Here is a 20,845-nt window from a genome sequence, read left to right as displayed (position 1 = left end):
GTCTTTTAAAATATACAACCACCAGCTACAGTACACAGAAACTATAAAGAGGTCAGATAAACTTGGGGGATGGAGGACAAGTCTGCTGAGATCTCAAACCAGCTAGCACTTGGTCCATCTAAGACAGAGCTGACCATTAAAATAAACAAATTCATATCTAGTTTCAAAAAACATTCCTAAATTTGACATGTCCAGGGTGGCAGATGTGGTGCTGGGACTAAAGCAGATTTGTAATATCTAATGATCCCTTAGGAATACAGAGCCTGGAAGCTGAAATTAACTGACCCAGCATCCCCACTCCTATTATCTTCCCAGGGCTGGCCTGGTCTACCTCACAGGAACTGAGCAAGGGAGAGAACATAAAAGTTGCATATCCCTTCAGGAAATACTGGGGAACTTGACCTCATGAAGAAATCTCTTCGTAGCATTCTTGTGTTTAGTTTTCAGGTTCTAGAGAATTGCAGGTATTCAAAATCTGCCTTCTCTGCCCTTTAAACTCTAAGAATCCCTGGACCAGGGTATGCTGAGGCACCTAAGAATGTTAATCCTAGTTATGAAGATTGCAAATTTGGGTGATAAGTAACTGGCACAATCGAAGAGGATATCCAGCAGAGTTCTTGTTCCTGTGGGGACCTCTTTGTTCATACAGAAGCTTTCTGCCAGGAACTATAGCTTGCCTGAGCCTATCTGTGCTGCTCATTAGGCTGCTGCTGGACCACATGTAGGTAGAGATGAGAGCTGCATTCTGGAAACATCTACATCACACTCACAGAAGGTTGGAGTGGGAAGAAATCTAAGTAAGTTGATTGGAACTTGGAACACATAGAAATCAGGCTCTAGGGTAGCCCGGGTGGCTCAGCGGTTTAGCGCCGCCTTCAGTCCAGGGCGTGATCCTAGAGACCTGGGATTGAGTCCCACATCAGGCTCCCTGCATGGAGCCTGCATCTCCCTCTGCCTGTGTCTCTGCCCCCACCCCCCACCCCCGTGCCGTGTCTCTCATGAATAAATAAATAAAATTTAAAAAAAAATCAGGCTCTAAAAATTTTAGAGTCTAAATGTTGTTTAGGTAGGCCCTAGGCTAGCTCACAGAGGCCTGGCCCTCAAATATAGGACCATGGGCATGAATGGCCTTCCAAGTCCAAAAGGACAGAGGAAGCTGAGAGGACTAGCCTTTTTCATTTGGGGTGGCATTGGTCCTTTTCTATGGTGCTCTTTAACCTCTCTGTTCAACCAACTACTCCTTTACCTTCAAAGATTTTTTTTTTTTAAGATTTTATTTATTTATTCATGAGAGACACAGAGAGGGAAGCAGAAGACAGAGAGAGGAAAGAAGCAGGCTCCCTGCGGGGAGCCCAATGTGAGACTCAATCGCAGGACCCCAGGATCATGACCTAAGCCGAAGGCAGACAATCACTGAGCTACCCAGGAGTCCCGATTTATTATTCTTTAAAAGTTAGTTGTTTGGCACAAGCTGCAGAGAGGAGAAGAGGGAGAGGGAGAAGCAGGCTACCCGCTGAGCAGGGAGCCCAATGAGGGGCTTGATCCCAGGACACTTAGATCATGACCTGAGCCAAAGGCAGACAGATGCTTAACCAACTGAGCCACCCAGGCACCCCATCTTTAAAGATTTTATTAAAGATCTTATTTGCAAAGCATTCAAGATACAGAGATAAAGGGTTTCCAACTAAAGGGGAACATAAACAAGTAAAACAAAAAGGTAGCCTAGCATGCTGAGTGCTGATGGAAGTATGTACAGAGTACATGACTGTAGGGCATGCTGGGGAAACACACAACATAGGACAAATGGACAATTTACTGTGCTTGCTGGGTTCAACATGGCTGGAGCCCAGGACACATATGGTCATGTTAAGGCAGCAAGAGCTTGGACTGAGGCAGGAAGAAAGGCCTTAGAGTCCTTGTGCCCTTCATATATGAGTGGGGACTCTGGGATCAGATGCTCCTACTTTTTCATGTTTTCTTCCGGTACTTCTGAATCAAAAGGGTTTTTCTTTGTTTTGGCTTACATTTCAAAGCTTTTCCTTTAAAAAATTTTTTTAAATTTATTTGAGAGACAGAGTGAGAGAAAATGAGCCGGGGGAGGGGCAAAGGGAGCAGCAACTCCCTGATGAGCAGGGAGCCTGAAATGGGCTCAATCCCAGGACTCTGGGATCATGCCCTGAGCTGAAGCAGATGCTTAACCGACTAAGCCACCCAGGTTTCCCTTCAATGCTTTTCCTTAAAGACTGCCAGGTTTCATAAGAAAAGGTGAAGCCAAAATTTGGATGATCGCTGGCACAAGCTTTTCAGGGTCACCCAAGAACTGCCTTTTATCATCCTTTATATCACCGTCTTAAAATGTTCTTTAACTTTGTGTGGACTTTTGTACTTAAAAACTAGCATGGCAGGGGCATGTGGGTTCATTAAAGAACAAAAAACAAAAAACAAAACTAGCATAGCAAAGGAGTTTGATGGTTTTGGGTTCAAATCTCAGCTCTGCCACTTAGTAACTTCAGATGTTTTCTCTCTGTATCTTTGTTTTACTATGTGTAAAAGGAACTATTACCTTCCTCACAGGATAGTTTATAAGAGATAAGTTAAAGAAATAAGTTATAAGTTAAAGAGATAAAACAATAAGGTACTAGCACAGTGCCAACAGAGTTAAGTGCTTGAGAAATGTTAATCTCCCCTTCACTGTCAGGTCTCATGAAGTAGACTGAAGGTGTACTGCTTCTTTAAATTTCCTATAGAGCTATGTAATCAGCAAGTACCTGGTTAATCTGCTTAATGAATGAGTCACAACATCCCTTTCTGAATGATGATCATTCTTTGAAGACATAGTAGGTGAAACAATAGAACTGTGTATGAGAAAATCCAGAATGAGACACACTTAGTTTGATACATGCAATATTAGATTTTCCCCCAAAATTTTAAAATCAGGAGTCATTTTTAATATTTATTATCATCATGAATAATGTCAGCTAAAAAAAAAGAATAATGTCAGCTAACCCTCAGTGCCTTTTACATGAATTATTTCATTTAATTTTATAACCTGTCTTTGAAGTAAATATAAATACTACTATGCCATTGTTAGCATCCACTGGGGTGTTAGATTAAGGCTTAGAGTAGTTAGGTCATTTGACCAAGGTACCCGAGCCAGTCAGAGGCAAAGCTTCCCAACTCCCAAGTCAATGTGCTTAACAGATAGCACCTCAGTGATCTGTTTGTGTGTCTTTGTCTTTGGGCCCAGCTTCCAGGTGCCTTACTCAGCACAGGGACAGGCAACTAAAGAACACCTCATAAACGTGTGTGGGTTGATAGATCAGATAGCCAGGAGTATTTACAACTATAAACTTAATATGATTCAATTTAACCAACTGAAATTGTGGAAATCAGTACCCTAAAAGAATAAAATACCCTTATGGTTTTCAGAACTGGGAATATCACATAACCATTTTAGAGTCATTTTTTTCTTAAGTAAGTACTGCTCAAAATTCTGAAACAAATGAAAAAGAAAATTTTTAAAAAAGATCAGGGATCTGCAACCAGAAAAGGTTTGGGTTTTCCCAAATTGGTATCCCCTCTATTAGAGATAATTACTGACACAGAGTGTTAATTATTCATCATACTTGGGGCTCCTGGGTGGCTCAGTTGGTTGCCTTTGGCTCAGGTCATCAACCCAGGATCCTGGAATGGAGTCCCACACCGTCTCCCTCCTCAGTGGGGAGCCTGCTTCTCCCTCTCTTCCCCACTTGTGCTCTCTCTTGCTATCTCTGTCTCTCTCTCTCTCACATAAATAAAATCTTAAAAAAAATTATCAAACTATCTATTGCTTACTCTAAGTCAGACACCTCCTAAAGCCCAAGAACAGTGCCTGACACAAAGTAAAATGTTTGATAACTGTATGTCAATGAACAATGGGGAATCTGCCAATTTCAATTCAAACAAATACAATTGCATAAAATATTGTATTAAGGAAAACATGCTCAGATTGGACAGATCTCAGTTAAGGGCTGTGGATTTCTAGTATAACACACTGAAAGGAAGAATCTGGAACCAGAGGACCTTGTCTGATCTCAGCTCTGCCACTCACTAAGCCAGAGTCCTCACTTGTGAATGGAATAACTGTCTGCTCTTCCTTTGTTATTAGAAGAGTTTTCAAAATAAGAGTTTTGCTTTTGTTTTCATGTAGTCATAAATCCTTATTAATACAGAATCTATAAAATCTTTTTAATTCAGATTTTACCTGAGCCTGAACTAAAGAGCTCTAAAATATTCCGAAGGTACAGTATAAAAAATGAATGACAAATATAACTAATTATGGTGAAAACTTTCTAAGAGGTTTTTTTTTTTAAGATTTTATTTATTTATTCATGGGAACACACACAGAGAGAGAAGGGCAGAGACACAGGCAGAGGGAGAAGCAGGCTCCATGCAGGGAGCCTGGTGCGGAACTCGATCCCGGGTCTCTAGGATCACGCACTGGGCTGAAGGCAGGCGTTAAACCACTGGGCCACCCAAGGATCCCGAGGACACTATGCTAACTGAAATAAACCAGTCATAAAAAATACTGTAGTATTACACTCATATGAGTTATTTAGAGTAGTCAAAATTATGGAGATAGAAAGTAGAATTGTGGTTGCCAGGGGTAGAGGAGAGGAAGGAACAGTGAGTTACTGTTTAATGGCATAGAGTTTCAGTTTTGCAAAACGAGGAGTTATGGAGATGGATGGTAGTGATAGTTGCACAACAGTATAAAAGTACTTAATACCCCTGAAAACACTTAAAAATGGTTAAGATGATAAACTTTATGTGTATTTTACTACAATAAAAAATTGGAAAAATTTGAGCTGGCTCGGTTGATGGAGTATGTGACTCTTGATCTCAGAGTCAGGAGTTCAAATCCCACACTGAGTATAGAGCCTACTAAAAAATAAAGAAAAATAAAATGGGTGAATACTGTCTTAAAAAAAAGAAAAAAAAAGAAAAGATCTACAAAAAGTGGTAATGATCAATGGGAAAAATTGCAACAGTTGTGAATTTTAAAAACAGATAGCACCTCAGTGATCTGTTTGTGTGTCTTTGTCCTTTTTTGTAGTTTCAGCTTGCATTTTTATTTTCTGTATTTTCTGTATTACTGTGCCAATTAAAGATTGTCTGCATTTTCCTCAAGCATTTTATTTGTTGGTAGAATTCACGCCCATAATTTTAAAATGTCGTCCAAAATACAAAATCTTTACATTCAACTAAGAGGAATCATTCAAGAAGACTAATGCACACTATTCCCCTTTAACTTCAGACTTAATACCATATTAAGAACATTAGGGCAGCCCCACTGGCGCAGCGGTTTAGCTCCGCCTGCAGCCCGGGGTGTGATTCTGGAGACCCGGGATGGAGTCCCATATCGGGTTCCCTGCATGGAGCCTGCTTCTCCCTCTGCCTGTGTCTCTGCCTCTCTCTGTGTGTCTCTATGAATAAATAAATAAAATCTTAAAAAAAATTATCACAATAAAAACACTCTTATTGGGCAGCCCCGGTGGCGCAGCGGTTTAGCTCCGCCTGCAGCCCAGGGCATGATTCTGGAGTCCCGGGATCGAGTCCACGTCGGGCTCTCTGCATGGAGCCTGCTTGTGTCTCTGCCCCTCTCTCTCTTTCTCTCTCTCTCTCTCTTCATCTCTATGAATAAATAAATAAAATCTTTAAAAAAAATTAAAAAAATTAAAAAAAAACACTCTTATTATTGGTATACGTGTATAGTCCATTAAAAAAGTAAAATTAATACTTGTTTAGTTTACTGTAGCTTAAAACATTAAAAGCATTGAAAATTAAAGGACCTGCTTTCTTTGTAAAAAAAAAAAATTTTTTTTTTAGGGATTCCTGGGTGGCTCAACAGTTGAGCGTCTGCCATCAGCTCAGGGTGTGATCCTGGGATCCGGGATGGAGTCCCACATCAGGCTCCTTGCAGAAACAGCCTGTTTCTCCCTTGGCGTCTCTCTCTCTCTCTCTCTCTCTCATGAATAAATAAGATATTTAAAAAAAAACAAACTTTTTTTAAAAAGAGGGAGGGGAAGAAACAATCTTTTTTTCTTTTTAAAAATTTTATTATTTATTTGAGAGCGAGAACACGAGAGAGAGCAGAGAGCACAGCAAGGAGGAGGGAGAGAGGCAGAGGGAGAGGAAGAAGCGGACTCCTCGCTGAATAGGGAGCCTGATGCGGCTGGATCCCAGAACCCCGAGATTATGACCTGAGCTGAAGGCAGATATTTAACCCACTGAGTCACCTGAGCACCCCAAGGGAGAGAGACTCTTAAGCAGGCTGCATACCCACTGCAGAGCCTGATGTAGGACTTGATCTCACAACCTGAGATTATGACCTGAGCTGGAATCAAGAGTTGGATGCTTAACCAACTGAGCCATCCAGGCTCGCCTGTTTTAATTTTTAAATACATGCTCAAGATGATCTAGTTATAGCCAAATGCTCTGGGGTCAAAAGAGGCCTGGGTGCACTGGTGGCTCTGCCACCCCAAGCAGCTGGCTCAATATCACAAGTCCGGAGTGTTCCAAACCCCAACTGACTCCTCTACTTCTCGCCTGTGACCAGACAACCACCAGAATAGCTCTCAGATGGGACTCCTAGTGGTCTTACCACATTTCAAATAATACTGTAGTACCCTTTACATGACTATGGCCACCCCAGCTCTGCATGATCAGCAGTGGTTGGGGTTGGAAGAAGCTCTGAATGATCAGCAGTTTCAAAGGGACAATTACTCTGCACTTCAGCATGTTCAAATCCAACTCCATTCAGACCAGGGAGTTACTAGCATTGCCTCCGATTTTGCAGTTCAGCTCACTCTGAGTTACTTCAAGGGGTTACAGGGAATCTGCAAACTCTTTGAATATTTACATACAAAATTGTGCATGATAATGAAGAACTCAGTTACAAAAAGGACAAAGGATTTGAATAGACATTTCTCCAAAGACACACAGATGGCCAATATGCACATGAAAAGATGTTCAACATCATTAGTCATTAGCGAAACGAAAATAAAACTACAATTAGATGCCACTTCCCAACCACTAGGGTCGATATAATAATAATTACAACAAAAGGGACAATAATAAGTGTTGAAGAGGATGTGGAGAAAATGGAATCCTCACATATTCCTAATGGGAACGTAAAATGGTGCAGCTGCTGTAGAAACAGTTCAGCAGTTCCTCAAAAAGTTAAACATTGAGTTGTCATATGATCCAACAATTCCACTCCTAAGCAGACACATCTAGAAAGAAAATATTTTCAAACAAAAATGTATACATGAATGTTCACAGCAGATTTAATCACAACATACAAAGGGCAGAAACAACCTAAATGTCAATCAACTGATGAATGGATAAACAAAATGTGGTATAACAGTATAATGAAATATTATTCACCCAAAAATGTAATGAAGTACTGATAGAGGCCACAACATGGACGAACCTTGTGAAAACATATGCTTAATGAAAGAAGCCAAACATAAAAGGCCACATACTGTATGAATCTATTTTGGTGGCCGCCAGTTGATGGGTAGAGGGGAGAATAAGGAGTGACTGCTAACATATATTAGGTTTTCTTTTGGGGGACACGAAAATGTTCTGGGATTAAAATCATGGTGATGGTTACACAATCCGTGAACATACTAAAAACTATTGAACTGTACTCTTTTATTTTTTTTTATTTATTTTTTTAATTTTTATTTATTCATGATAGGCACACAGTGAGAGAGAGAGAGGCAGAGACACAGGCAGAGGGAGAAGCAGGCTCCATGCACCAGGAGCCTGACGTGGGATTCGATCCCGGATCTCCAGGATCACGCCCTGGGCCAAAGGCAGGCGCCAAACCGCTGCGCCACCCAGGGATCCCTGAACTGTACTCTTTTAAATGGTGAATTTTACGATACGTGAATTCTGTTTAAAAGAAAACTGAGAAAAAAAAAAAAAGGAAAACTGAGAGATGTTCTACAAAATAATTGGCCACTCCTCTTCAAAAGTTTATAGTCATGAAAGACAAAAAAGACTGAGGAACTTCTCAGGTCATTAGACACTCAGTAGACTTGACAACTAAATGCAATGTAGGAAACAGGATTGGATCCTGGAATAGAAAAAGGACATTAGTAGGACAAATGATTAAATTTGAATAGTCTATAGTTTACTTAGTAATATTGCATTAATGTTAAATTTCTTATTTAGATACTTTTAACATGGTTATGTAAAAAGGTTAACATTAGGGAAAGCTAGGTGAAAAGTATACAGGAAGTCTGTATATTATTTTTGCAAGTCTAAAGTTATTTGAAAGTAAAATAAATTATACAAAAGTTAGAAAGTTAGCAAATGTTAAAAAAGTTAAAAAGGTAAAAAAGAGTTTAAAATGTACATGAAAAATATTTAAAAATTGTACATGATGCAAGTCAGCGGCTGGTAAGTTTTTTCTGTAAAATATCATATAGTAAATACTTTAGACTTTGTGAACCATATGGTTTTTGGGGCAAGTACTCAACTCTTCTGCCAAAGATGATATGTAAATTAGTGGGTGTGGCTGTGTTCCAATAAAATTTTATTTATAGTTTTTAATTTTCCTGTAATTTTCAGATATCACAAAATATTATTTTTTTGGATTTATTCCCCACCATTTAAAAATGTAAAGTCCATCCCTAGCTCACATGCCATGCAAAAACAGGCACCAGAGCCAGATTTGGCCCACATGCCATAAACTGCAGACTCTCTAGGTCAGAATTTGGCAATGTAAGGGGCACCTTGCTGGCTCAGTCAGAAGAGCATGTGACTTTTGATCTCGGGGTCATGAGTTCAAGCCCCACACTGGGTGTAGAGATTTAAGCAAGTTAATTAAAAAGAAGAAGAAGAAGAATTTGCCAATGTGTGCTTCAGTTAAAAAAAAAAAGTGCTTCATAATTAAGTTTGGCAACACTAGGGCAGCCTGGGTGGTTCAGCAGTTTAGCGCTGCCTTCAGCCCAGGGTGTGATCCTGGGGTCGCGGGATGGAGTCCTGCGTCGGGCTCCCTACATGGAGCCTGCTCCTCCCTCTGCCTGTGTCTCTCATGAATCAATAAATAAAATCTTAAAAAAAAAAAAAAGCTTGGCAACCCTAGATTAAACAAGGTTAGATATGTTTATTATAGAACATCTCAGTATATTTAATGTGGTACTATACACTGAAAAGTTCCAGAAAGGATAATGATATATAGCATTTTCTAAACTTATTTTTACTATGGAACACTTTTTTCTTCAAATTAGTGGCTTGAAGAATACACTTTGGAAATGCCGATTCAGGTACTTTTATAAAGGAAAGTTTCAGATTAAGAAGTATTAGAGACATCATTAAATTACAATAATTTTACCTAGCACCGGGACAATATCTGAATAAGCATTTCACAACTTTTTTTTTTTTTTTTTTTTTTTTTTTTAATCTTAGGAAACACAAACAAAGCAGGAAGGTAAACACAGGCAGGAAGTCTTGGCTCAAACCCAATCTATTTTTTGGGAGAGGGTAGGATGTGAGCAGAATTGATTCATAATATGGAATCTTTGCTCCATTAGACAATGTAAGCATTCTTACAGGTTTTGAAAAAGTGATCTGGTTTTAGGAACTCTGACGTTTGATTAGAAAACTAAAGTTAGGCTAGGGGCACCTGGGTGGCTAATTCAGTAAGCACCCAACTCTTGATTTTGGCTCAGGTCAGGATCTCAGGGTCTTAGGATGAGCCCTGGGGCTCAGCGGGAGGTCTGCTTGTCCCTCTGCCCCTCCCCTCACTCATACTTGCTCACAAGCGCTCTCTCTCTCAAATAAAATCTTAAAAAAAAAAAAAAAAAAAAAAAGGAAAGAAAGAAAAGAAAACTAATGATATGCTAGAAGCATTACCTGTAGGAGGATGAACTAGCAAGTCAAGTCCCTAAGAGGACTGGTTTTAAATGCTGGATGAAAAGTTAACTGACAGATTGCAAAAATTCTCTCATTAGCCACAAGAGCTATACAACACATTGTTGGGGAGAGGATTAAAGAGGGATTTGCGTCCCAGGGAGGAAAGGCTGGCCTGAACAACCCTGAGGGGCCCTTCTGACCGAGGCTCCTCAATTCTGTGATCCAAAGAGTTCACTGGCTTCTCCTGATCAAACACAAAGTCTTCAGCAGCATTTCCAAGTTATTCTAAGAACATAAGCCATGACCCAATGGGGTGGGGTACTTCCTTAGTTATTTAACAAACATTTAAGAAGCCCTTATCATATGGGCCATTCCAAAGTCCTGGAAAAGGATGGTGCACAGGACAACCAGGAACAGATTACATTAATTCATACCCACTGGCCTTACTTCTAAAAAACATAGGCTTGGTGGAAGTGTCAAGAAAAGAGGGCAGAGGGATCCCTGGGTGGCGCAGCGGTTTAGCGCCTGCCTTTGGCCCAGGGCATGATCCTGGAGGCCCCGGGATCGAATCCCACGTCAGGCTCCCGGTGCATGGAGCCTGCTTTTCCCTCTGCCTATGTCTCTGCCTCTCTCTCTCTCTCTGTGTGACTATCATAAATAAATAAATAAAAAGTAAAAAAAGAAAGAAAGAAAAGAGGGCAGAAAAAAGAAGTCAATCAGCACCATAAAGATTGAAAATAGTTACTCAGAATCAGACACTTCAAGTTGGAAAGGACTTCCATTTAATACCTATATACCTCCTTCAATAGGGAATTCATTACTTTTGGAGGGAATCCATTCCATTGCTGGTCACATTCTAAGTCCATAGAATCCACCCATTTGGGTCCTAGTTCTGGCACTTTCAACCCCAAAGATAAAAGCACTCTTCACCATAACATTTTTTTTTTCTTGCCGTTTTTAAAGACAGTTTCCTTCCACTGTTCTCTTTTTTAGGCTAAACATCCTAATACTTTCAAAGATCCGGAACCGGCTCCAGGTGCCTCAAAGAAAAGAACGGGTATCTAGTACTCACAGCAGGAAAGCACTTAAAATCAGTGGACTTCCAGCATCAGGATGTACAGCAGGTTTACGTCCAAAACGTTCCCAGGTTCCGACCCAGCTTCTAAATCAGAGGTCTGTCTCATCTGAGTCCTACATTGTAAAGCATGACTCCCGGGACATTTCAAAACAGACAGTGTAAGGGGCGTATTTTGAAGAACACTGTCTCATTTTTACAAATGAGGAAACTCAGGCTCAACAGGTGATGGATCGGGCCCATAACGCACAATCGGCTGAAAGCGAAGGTCTAGCTCGGTTCACCCCGACTCCCAGGCTCGGCCTCTCCACCGGAGGTAAAATCATTTAAAGCGCATCCACCTGAGAGAGGCAGTCTGGAGACGGGGACAGGAGGGTTAAGAGTGAGCCCCTGCCCAGAAAGGAGAGCTCGTGGGAAGCCTTCTCCCTTCTCGGGTCCTCAGTTTCCCCAAACTGTAATCACAGGACAGAAGGCCGCCAGGCGAGCCGGACCTCCCTCCTGCGGCGGAAGGTCCCGGGCGGAGCCGGGGTTGGGCTCTGCGCCGCCGGGCCAGGTGTCTCAGCCCGCGGGCCGGGTTAAGGCGGACCCCCTGCTCACGTCCCTCGCCCTCGACAGCGCCTAAGCGACCACCTCAGCCCAACACTCACCTGCCTCCGTTCAGCTAACGCCGCTGAGGCCACCTCAGCTTGTCCGTCCGTCCGTCCGGCGCCCCGCCACTGCGTCCCTTCAGGCTGCCGGGTAAGACCTGCGATCCCTCCTACGCACACTCGGGTCACCTGACGCAGAACTGCCCCCCCTCCGAGGACTTCCGGCCGCAACCGGAAAGGGCTGGTCCGCTGCGCGGTTCTCCCGCCCAGATCAGGGATCAGGGGCTCTAAGGTTCCGCCTGGGGGCAGGAAGCGGAGAAACGGGCTTTTTGGCAGCTTTTCAAAGAGCCTGGGTCCTGACGAGGAAAGTACCAGGTAGGCTTGGAACATCTTGTTGCATCAGGACGTAGGGATGCTGAGAAGCAGAACGATGAGAACATGTTAAAGGACGCAGGAGCTAACCGGAAGGAAATACCACTGGTCCAATCAAGGCAGTTGGAGCATCAAAATACATGATGATGGTGACAGAATATAACTAATGGAATAAAATGGTAACCCACGACTCTCTGCTGATATAAATAAGTAAATAAAGAGGGGGAAGGGAAGACCTCTCCTTTTAGTAGAATGCCAACTAACAAGACTGATGGAGTTAGATCAATAATGAATGGTAAAACTAGAGGAACAGGGTAAATACACAGTTACAGGGTCTCCCATAAATTACTTATCGATTACCAAAGGGAAATGGTAATTTTACAGAGGTATAACCTCGAAGAACAAGTGAATCACAGTGATTAAGCTAACATTGCCAATTATAGCTCAAGTAAAGATCATGTTCCTTCCAATAATTTGCACTGAGAAGGACACACATCTCTTCTATGGTATTTCTGTCAAAAATGTATGACCCAAATCTCAGGAGGAAGCATGAAATAAACCCAAATCGAGGGCACTCGAAAGAGAAAGGCTGAGGAACTATCCTGGTTTTAAAAAGGTTAAAGAGGCATGACCACAAAATGTGTGTGATTCTAAACTGGATTCTGAGGGCGATGGGAAGCAGAATAAGTGTAATGCACAATATTGGGAGAAGTGACAAATTTGAATATAGATTGCGGACTAGCTATTAATCCTTATTGTAGCAACATTAAATTTTCTAAATTTGATCACTATATTGTGTTTAAGAGAATGTCTTTGTTCTTAGAAAATATTCCCTGAAATATTGAGGGGTGAAAGGGCACAATGACTCTACCTCATTTCAAATTACTCAGAAAAAAGTGGATGTGTGTGTGTATGGGCGGGTGAATGATTAAGTAAATGAGGCAAAATATAAACAAGTGGTGAATCAAGGTAAAAGGCACATGGGAGTTCCTTATATCGTTGTTGCGACTTTTATTTAAATTATTAAAATTTACCCACAAAATGGGGGGAGTTCCTGGGTCTTAGCCAATGTACTTATCTATCAAACATTTGTTTATGTGCTAAGCACTGGTGATACAGTAAGAGACAAGACAAAATCTTTGCTTTCATGTCTAGTGGGAAAAGTATTGAACATGTGATCACAAAACTAACAGGCTACTTATCCTGAAGATAGTAATAGCTAACATTTGCTGAGCTTAACTAAACACACTCCACACAAGAGTTCATTTGGCCCTCACAGCAGTCCTTTGAATGGTTTTGGTGTTTATCTCCATTTTACAAATGGATAAAGGAAAACTTTTTAAAGTTTACACAATTTTGGGATGCTTGGGTCGTTTAGCAGTTGAGCATCTGCCTTTGGCTCCATGATCCTGGAGTTCCAGGATTGAGTCTCACATCAGGCTCCTGCAAGGAGTTTGCTTCTCCCTCTGCTTCTCGCTGTGTCTCTTGTGAATAAATAAATAAAATCTTTTAAAAAGTTTACACAATTTTATCACTTAATTAAAAATGTCCAACTCACATACTGATAGCTGGTAGAGATGCAATTTGTACCTAGGCAGTTGTTCTCTGGAGTTTTTGGCAAACATTTATTAACTGCCTACAATTATCCCACAGGCTGTAGTAGAGATTGAGTCTGAGTAGGTGGTGAAGGTAGTAGATGAAATAAACTCATAGATGAAATTCCTCATCTGCTGGTCTTCTTTTCAGGTTTCTGTGAACAGGGAGTAACACAGGACATGTTTATAGCCACACAAACCTGGATCTGAGTTCAGGCTCTGAGAAAAATAAAAGCAGCTTTTGATATCCCAGAGCTAGCCTGGCACTCACAGGTAGTCCTTGATGTTCTCCTGTTGAATATATGCTCTCCCCCAAATTATTTAACATAAGCCCCAAATCTAAATGTCCTTTCTAACCCTCTGTTATTGAGATACTCCATCATTCCTCATGGTTTGCATCCTTCACTTTCTGATAACCAGTAATAAGCCCAACCCATCCAACCACAGGTGTATTCCTGGTGGTCTTCGACTGAAGGGCATTGAAAGTCCCCATGCTTACTAGCTATATGAATTTAGATGAGCAGTTTCACTTACAGAAGTCCCCATTTCCTCATTTGTTTATTGGGGAAATTTATTTCTTCGGAAGTTTGTTGTAAGGATATAGAACAGGCTTAGCACTGAATGAGCTCTCAGTATACCTTAAAAAAATTCCTGCTTGAGCTTTCTCCTTAGAAAAAGTCACAGAGTACCATCATTATGAAAAGACAAGGGAGTACTAGCTTCAGTTAAGACAAAGTTGCCAAATATATTCTCCTTTGCTGTTTTTGTTGGGTTCAACAGGCAGACTAAAGGCAAGAGTTCAACTTTTCCTTTGTCAGAAATGAGGTCATTCTCATAGTCTCTTCTGGAAAACAAAAACCACATTCCTGAAACTTCAATGTTAGGGAACCAACACTGTTTATTTCTTCCTGTTCTTGTTATTAAAGACATTCCCAAGAAATAACAGAATTGGAACTAGCAAACTTGGAAACACTTCAGCTTCAAGAATATATCAAGTAATATCTTCTCTATTTTAGCACACTAAGTAAGGCACTTGTGGACCACAAAAGCACCCTGTTGGTGATGTTTGCATCTATCCTGTCAGGACCCAGCATAGATTTAATATTATTTAATGCTTACAACAAATTATGATGAGTAAAAAATATTCAGTCCTGTGGGACAGAATAGAATAAATAGAAATGTTCTGATTTCTTCCTGTGCCTGTTCTGAGCATCCCAAGGGTTCTCATTTTAACAGCTCAAATCTTCCTTCTGCCCCCTTCCTTCCTCTCCCCTCAATCTTCTGATACTAGGGATCCCTGGGTGGCGCAGAGGTTTGGCACCTGCCTTTGGCCCAGGGCGCGATCCTGGAGACCCAGGATCGAATCCCACATCGGGCTCCCGGTGCATGGAGCCTGCTTCTCCCTCTGCCTGTGTCTCTGCCTCTCTCTCTCTCTCTCTGTGACTATCATAAATAAATAAAAAAATTAAAAAAAATCTTCTGATGCTAATACTATAATACTGGCAGCTAATATTTATTGAATGTTTATTAATGTGCTACATACTATGCTAAGGGTTTTATACAATTTAATCCTCAACCCTGAATCATGAATCAACTATTATTACACGTGAGGAGCAAGAGGCCCAGAGAAGTTAAGCAACATACCCAATGCCTCACAGCTGAGGCTGAAGATTGGAATCTGCCTACAAAGCCTGCTCCTGTTGGAATGCTGCATCACCACCCTGGGCCAGAGGAGTAGACTCTATGAAGATAAGTGGAGACTAGGAGCACAAGACAAGTAGGAGGCCACTGCAGAGACTCGAGGGAGCAGGACCATCAGTCAAGGAGTTTGAAGGGCCAAGGAGGTTGAATAGTGGGAAAAGGCAAGTAATTGGGTAGGAGAAAACTATGATTAAGGACTTGAGACCTCAGATATGTATCTGCCAGGTGAGGAGAGGCAAGAAATCTGGTAGACCTTCTGGCTTACTGGATCTGTTGAAGTTCACAGGTCCTTTCCCTTCTCGAAGCCTTAGTTTTCTCTTCTGTTCAATGCAGGGAAGAAAGATTCCAAGATCCTAGGAACCAGCTCAGCTCTGGTAGATGCCATCACTTTTTCCTCCAATCTCTTCACCTGACATGGGGGAGAATATATCCTGGGCCTGGCCCATCCCCACCCTCATCCTAGGATGAGGTCAGCCTCCCCTCATGGGTAGAGGAAGCTCAGAGAGGAAGACCATGTGTATAGACAAAAGGGAGAAAAAGCTAGAGAAAACATCCCCTAATCCTTCTCAATTCCAACCCTTCCATAGAGGAGGTTGGTGGGTTAGGAACATGGCCTCATCAGTTACCCAACCCAGGGCAAATGTGCAAATATTTGCTGCATGCCTCAGGCCATTAAGCCTTGTGCCCCAGGACAGCTCAGGGTCTGGTTCTTCTGTCTCCTCTTGGAGCCTGGCCTAGGATTCTGCCCATAAGGTGACCTGCTGGCTGAGGGCAGAGTGAACAAAGGCTGCTTCCTAGGTTCGGGTCTGGATAGTATTATTTGTTTAGGAACATGGCCACAAGGTGGTATCATGGCCATATTCTGGAATCTTCTGGGATCTGAGTCAGGAAGACCTTATTCCTGGGTGATAGGCTCTTCCCAGAGGATTCTGGGATGTTCCCAACATGTGAGGCGTGGACAAAAGGCTAGAAAACCAAGGAAGGGAGAAACTAGTGAAGGAGAGGAAAAATCTGGAAGGCACTAAGAAATCATGAGGTCCAATTCCTAGGCAGTGTAGGGAGGGAGGCGGGGCACTAATTGGGCCTCCCATCTCTGCCCTGAGCCCCTAGAAGCCCATACAAAAAAGGTCAAAGTCTTAAGTGTTCAGCTCCACAGATTTTTAGATTTGTACACACTCATGTAATACCCACACAGACCTGTGCTGTGCAGTATAATGGCTTTTAGCCTCATGGGTGCTTGAAATGTGGAATCCAAAGTGAGACACACATTTTGAGTATAAAATACACACCAGATTTTTAAAGACAGAATGAGGAAAGAAGGTAAAATAGATCATTGATAATTTAAAAATATTGATTACATGTTGAAATAATATTTTATGCATGGATTACATAAAATGTATTATTAAAATTAATTTCCCTTGTTTTTAAACTGTGGCTAGAAAATTGCAAATTACAGGACACCTGGGTGGCTCAGTGGTTGAGTGTCTGCCTTCAGCTCAGGGTGTGATCACCCAGGGTGTGATCCCTGGGTCCTGGTATTGAGTTCTGCTGGGGCTCCCTGCATGGAGCCTACTTCTCCCTCTGCCGGTGTCTCTGCCTCTCTTATAAATAGATAAATAAAATCTTTTTAAAAAGAAAGTTGCAAATTACATTTGTGGCTCACCCTAGAGTTCTACTCTCGAGCACTGGTGTAGACAGAGTCTGATTTATTCATCTGTGAAAAAGGAACTCAAAGAGGTGGAGCTGATGTTCACACTGCCCGCTGCTCTACCACACTGTGGCCGAGTGGGATGGGAAATCAGGTTAGTTTGAACTCTGAGCCCATGGATGGACTGAACAGACTGGATGGACTGCTATTTGACCTCTTCCACGGTCATATCTTCTTTGAGACCTAAATCTTCTGTGGGGATCTACAGTACACTTGCCCATTCTGTGTTGGGAGCATCAAGGAATAGGGCTTCCTGGAGGGGATAATTAAGCTGACACTTGAAGGATGAATAGGAATAAGCCAGATAAAAGAGAATATTTTAGGCAAAGGAAATGGCACGTACAAAGGCCTTAGGAGGGACTAGTGGTTGAGGAAATTAAACCAGCTCTATGTCACTAGAGCAGAGAAGGGGGGAGGGATCTAGTAGGCTCAGATCCTGCATGGTATGACAGTCTTCAACCTGAAGAACAGGGTGGGGCAGGGGACAGACCTGGCTAGGGCTGTGTTTTAGAAAGATTAGACCTGCTGTGATTTGGAGAATCGTTATTCTTTTTTTTTTTTTTAAGATTTTATTTATTTATTCATGAGAGACACAGAGAGAAAGAAAGAGGCAGAGACACAGGCAGAGGGAGAAGCAGGCTCCAGGCAGGGAGCCTGACATGGGACTCGATTCTGGGTCTCCAGGATCACGCCCTGAAGGTGGCGCTAAACCGCTGAGCCACCCGGGCTGCCCGAGAATCGTTATTCTAAGAGAGAAAATTGAGAGCCTGTGAGGCAAAGGGCTTGTTAGTGTTCTACAGCGAGTCAGAGGGTAGAGCCCAGACAGGAAGGACCAGGACGTGCAAAAGGGACCAGAAACTTTCAAAGACAACCTTCTTTGTTCGGTTTCCCTAGGAGGTGCTGGCTTTAGGTGCCCACTAGATGGCAGCAGAGGCTGGAGTAAACACTGTGGACCTTGAAAGGGCCCCCAGTGCTGTTTTACCAGGCCTTCCTGCTCCCACCTCCCTAGTCTGGGCTTGAAGGGGCTCCTCCCTGGGGCCCCTTGTCCAGACCCAAGAGTAGCAGGAAGACCACTGGGTGCCAAGAGGTTCAAAGTCTGGTTCTAGCTCTAACTGCCATCTGCTGTTGACTTTGGTCAAATTCACAGATAAAAAACTGTGCTTGAGAACTTGAGTCCTTGGCTGTAGAAATGGGAGATTTATTATTTAGTTTATTGGGCCTGAGTTCTGCAGTCAGATCTCCCTCTGGCCTCCTGATCTTTCTTTTATGCTCCCCACCTACCCTCTCAATCCTGCTGAGTGAATTAGACTCCCAGGGCCTCTCAAGGGCCTCAAGGGCCAGTCTAACCCCAAGAGGGAAGGAGGGATTATGAGCTAAGGTCTCTCAGAGCCAACAAACAACCCAGGTTTCAACCTCAGCCTGTGTAGAATGAAAAGATGGATACGCAGCAGAGCTTTGGGCCAGTCCTATCTCCTCCCTGTGCCTCCACTGTGAAGTGGGGTGAAGAGTTACTGCCTTCCTATTCTCATTTCACTGCTGGGTGGGGTCATCAGATGTAGCAAATAAAAACACAGGATACCCAGTTAAATTAGAATTTCAGATAATCAAAAATAATTTCAATGTCCAGAGCATACACTTACACTAAAAATTATTTGCTGATTTCTGAAATTCAAATATAACTGGGCTTCTCTCTTTTATCTGACAACCCTACCACTTGGGCTTGGTCAGAATATAAATGTCAAGTGCCATCTGAATAGGAGGGTTGTAATTCTTGCCCTCAATGTCATTCTGTCCTATAACCCCAAGGCCCTCTGTGGCTGCCACGTTGAGCTAGACACAGCTCTCAGGGTCCGTTCTGCCCCCTTGTTCCTGTCCCAACAGTTCTGGGGGTGGGATCTCATGCCCAGTTCATGTGGGCTACTCATGACCTAATGTCAGTGAGCTTGTTTTCCATTCTCTGATCCTTACCATAATCCCTGGGAAGTAAAAAAAAAAAAAAAAAAAAAAGGCAAAGCAAACCAAAACCAAAACCAAAACACCAAAAAACCAAAAAACAGAAAAGGTAGGCATGAGCTTACCAATCAATAGATTACATCATAGGGATTCAGCCAAGATAAGGGATTTGCCCCAAGCTGCCCAGTGAGAAGTGGAGCTAAAGGTTGAATTCAGGGTGTGGATAAGGATCTACTGAACCTCTTAAGACCCTACTAGCAGGCTGGAGTCAGTTGGGAGAATGGAGGGAGCCCACATTCTGCAGCGTGGGGAACTGGACATTAAATTAGTTACACTGCAATCCTGCCTGCCTCCTGCCTTCAAATCCCCTCCTACTTATCAAAGGCCACTGAAGTACCCTATATGCACTCACATTAATCCTCATGGTATAGGTACTATTCTTATCTCCATTTTACCAATGAGGCACAAAGAGGCAAAAGGATTTGCCATGGGTACCCTGGGTGGCTCAGGGGTTTAGTGCCACCTTTGGCCCAGGATCTGATCCTGAAGACCCAGGATCGAGTCCCATGTCGGGCTCCCTGCATGGAGCCTGCTTCTCCCTCTGCCTGTGTCTCTGTCTCTCTCTGTGTGTCTCTCATGCATAAATAAAATCTTAAAAAAAAAAAAAAGAAAGGATTTGCCTAAGATCACACAGAAAGTAAGAGAGAGGCCAGGACTCAAATCTGGGTCTGTCCTGGGTTTATTCTATTCCATTACCCAGCTTTCCCCATCCCAGGTACTGGATACACACTCTAGATAGATAAATCAATCTACAAACAATGACAGTTTTGTTTCTTCCATTTCAGACATGACAATATTATTATTATTATTATTATTATTATTATTATTATTATTAAGACAGAGAGAGAGCATAAGCAGGGGGGAAAGGCAAAGGGAGAGGGAAAATCAGATTCCTTGCTGAGCAAAGGGCCCAAAGCAGGCCTTGATTCCAGGACTCTAAGATCATGACCTGAGCCAAAGGCAGATGTTTAATTGCCTAAGCCACCCAGGTGCCCCTGTATTTCTTTTTCTTATGTTATTGCACTGGCTGGGACTTCCAGTAGCATTAATATTAGGTACACATGACATATACCTGAATCTTTCTGTGTTACTTATGTATTGCTGTGTAATAAATACCTCAAAACCTAGAATCTCAAAAACAACAAACATTTATCATGTCACACAATTTCTGAAAGTTAGGAATTAAAGAGTAGCTTAGTTGAGTGATTCTGGCTCAAGGTCTCGCAAGGTTACAGTAAAGTTATCTGCCAGATTTCTTCAAAGAAAATATGCAAATGGCCAGTAAGCATGAAAAGACAATCAACATCATTATATGTCAGAAAAATGCAAACAAAACCCATAATGAGATGCCACTTTAAACCTACTAATGATGACTATAAGATAGACAATAATAAATGTTGGCAAGGATGTGGAGAAATCAGAATTCTCAAAATACTGCTGGTGAATATGTAAAATGATGTAGCCACTTTGGAAACAGTTTGGCAGTTCTTCAAATGGTTAAAGATAGAATTATCACATAATCCACCAATTCTACTCCTAGGTATGTGCCTAAGAGAAATTAAAACATATGTTCACATGAAAAGTTTTACATTAATGTTGGTGGGAGGATTATTCATAATAACCAAAAAGTGGAAACAATCCAAGAGTCCATCAGCTAATGAATAAATTAATAAAGTGAAGTGTATCTATACAATGGGATATTATCCAGTCATAAAAAGGAATGAAGTACTAATATATGCTACAACACAAATGAACCTTAAAAACATTATGCTAAGTGGAAGAAGCTAGTCACAAAGGCCGTATATTGTATGATTCCATGTATAGGAGATGTACAGTATAGGCAGCTCTATAGAGACATGAAGTAGATTAGTTGCTACTCAGGGGG

General features: G+C 42.0%; 1 protein-coding gene across 7 annotated transcripts in view; it reads right to left on the bottom strand.

The window, feature by feature from the left end:
* Positions 1-11,976, bottom strand: part of RNF185 (ring finger protein 185) — a 32,944-nt gene extending 20,968 nt beyond the window's left edge. For 2 of the 7 annotated variants that reach the window (XM_035706595.2, XM_035706596.2), the window contains exon 1: positions 11,632-11,976. In XM_035706595.2, the coding sequence (XP_035562488.1) occupies positions 11,632-11,961 (330 nt within the window). In that variant the 5' untranslated portion in view covers positions 11,962-11,976. Of the gene's footprint in view, positions 1-677; positions 742-2,768; positions 2,856-10,981; positions 11,005-11,631 lie in introns of those variants that run through there. The other 5 variants (XM_025474605.3, XM_025474604.3, XM_025474608.3 and 2 more) reach the window with 5 other exon arrangements.
* Between the last annotated feature and the right edge of the window lie 8,869 nt (positions 11,977-20,845).

Source organism: Canis lupus, chromosome 26 (genome assembly GCF_003254725.2).
Source record: "Canis lupus dingo isolate Sandy chromosome 26, ASM325472v2, whole genome shotgun sequence".
Lineage (NCBI taxonomy): Eukaryota > Metazoa > Chordata > Mammalia > Carnivora > Canidae > Canis > Canis lupus.
Note: the sequence above shows the minus strand (reverse complement) of the source record. Positions and strands in the feature narration are given on the sequence as shown.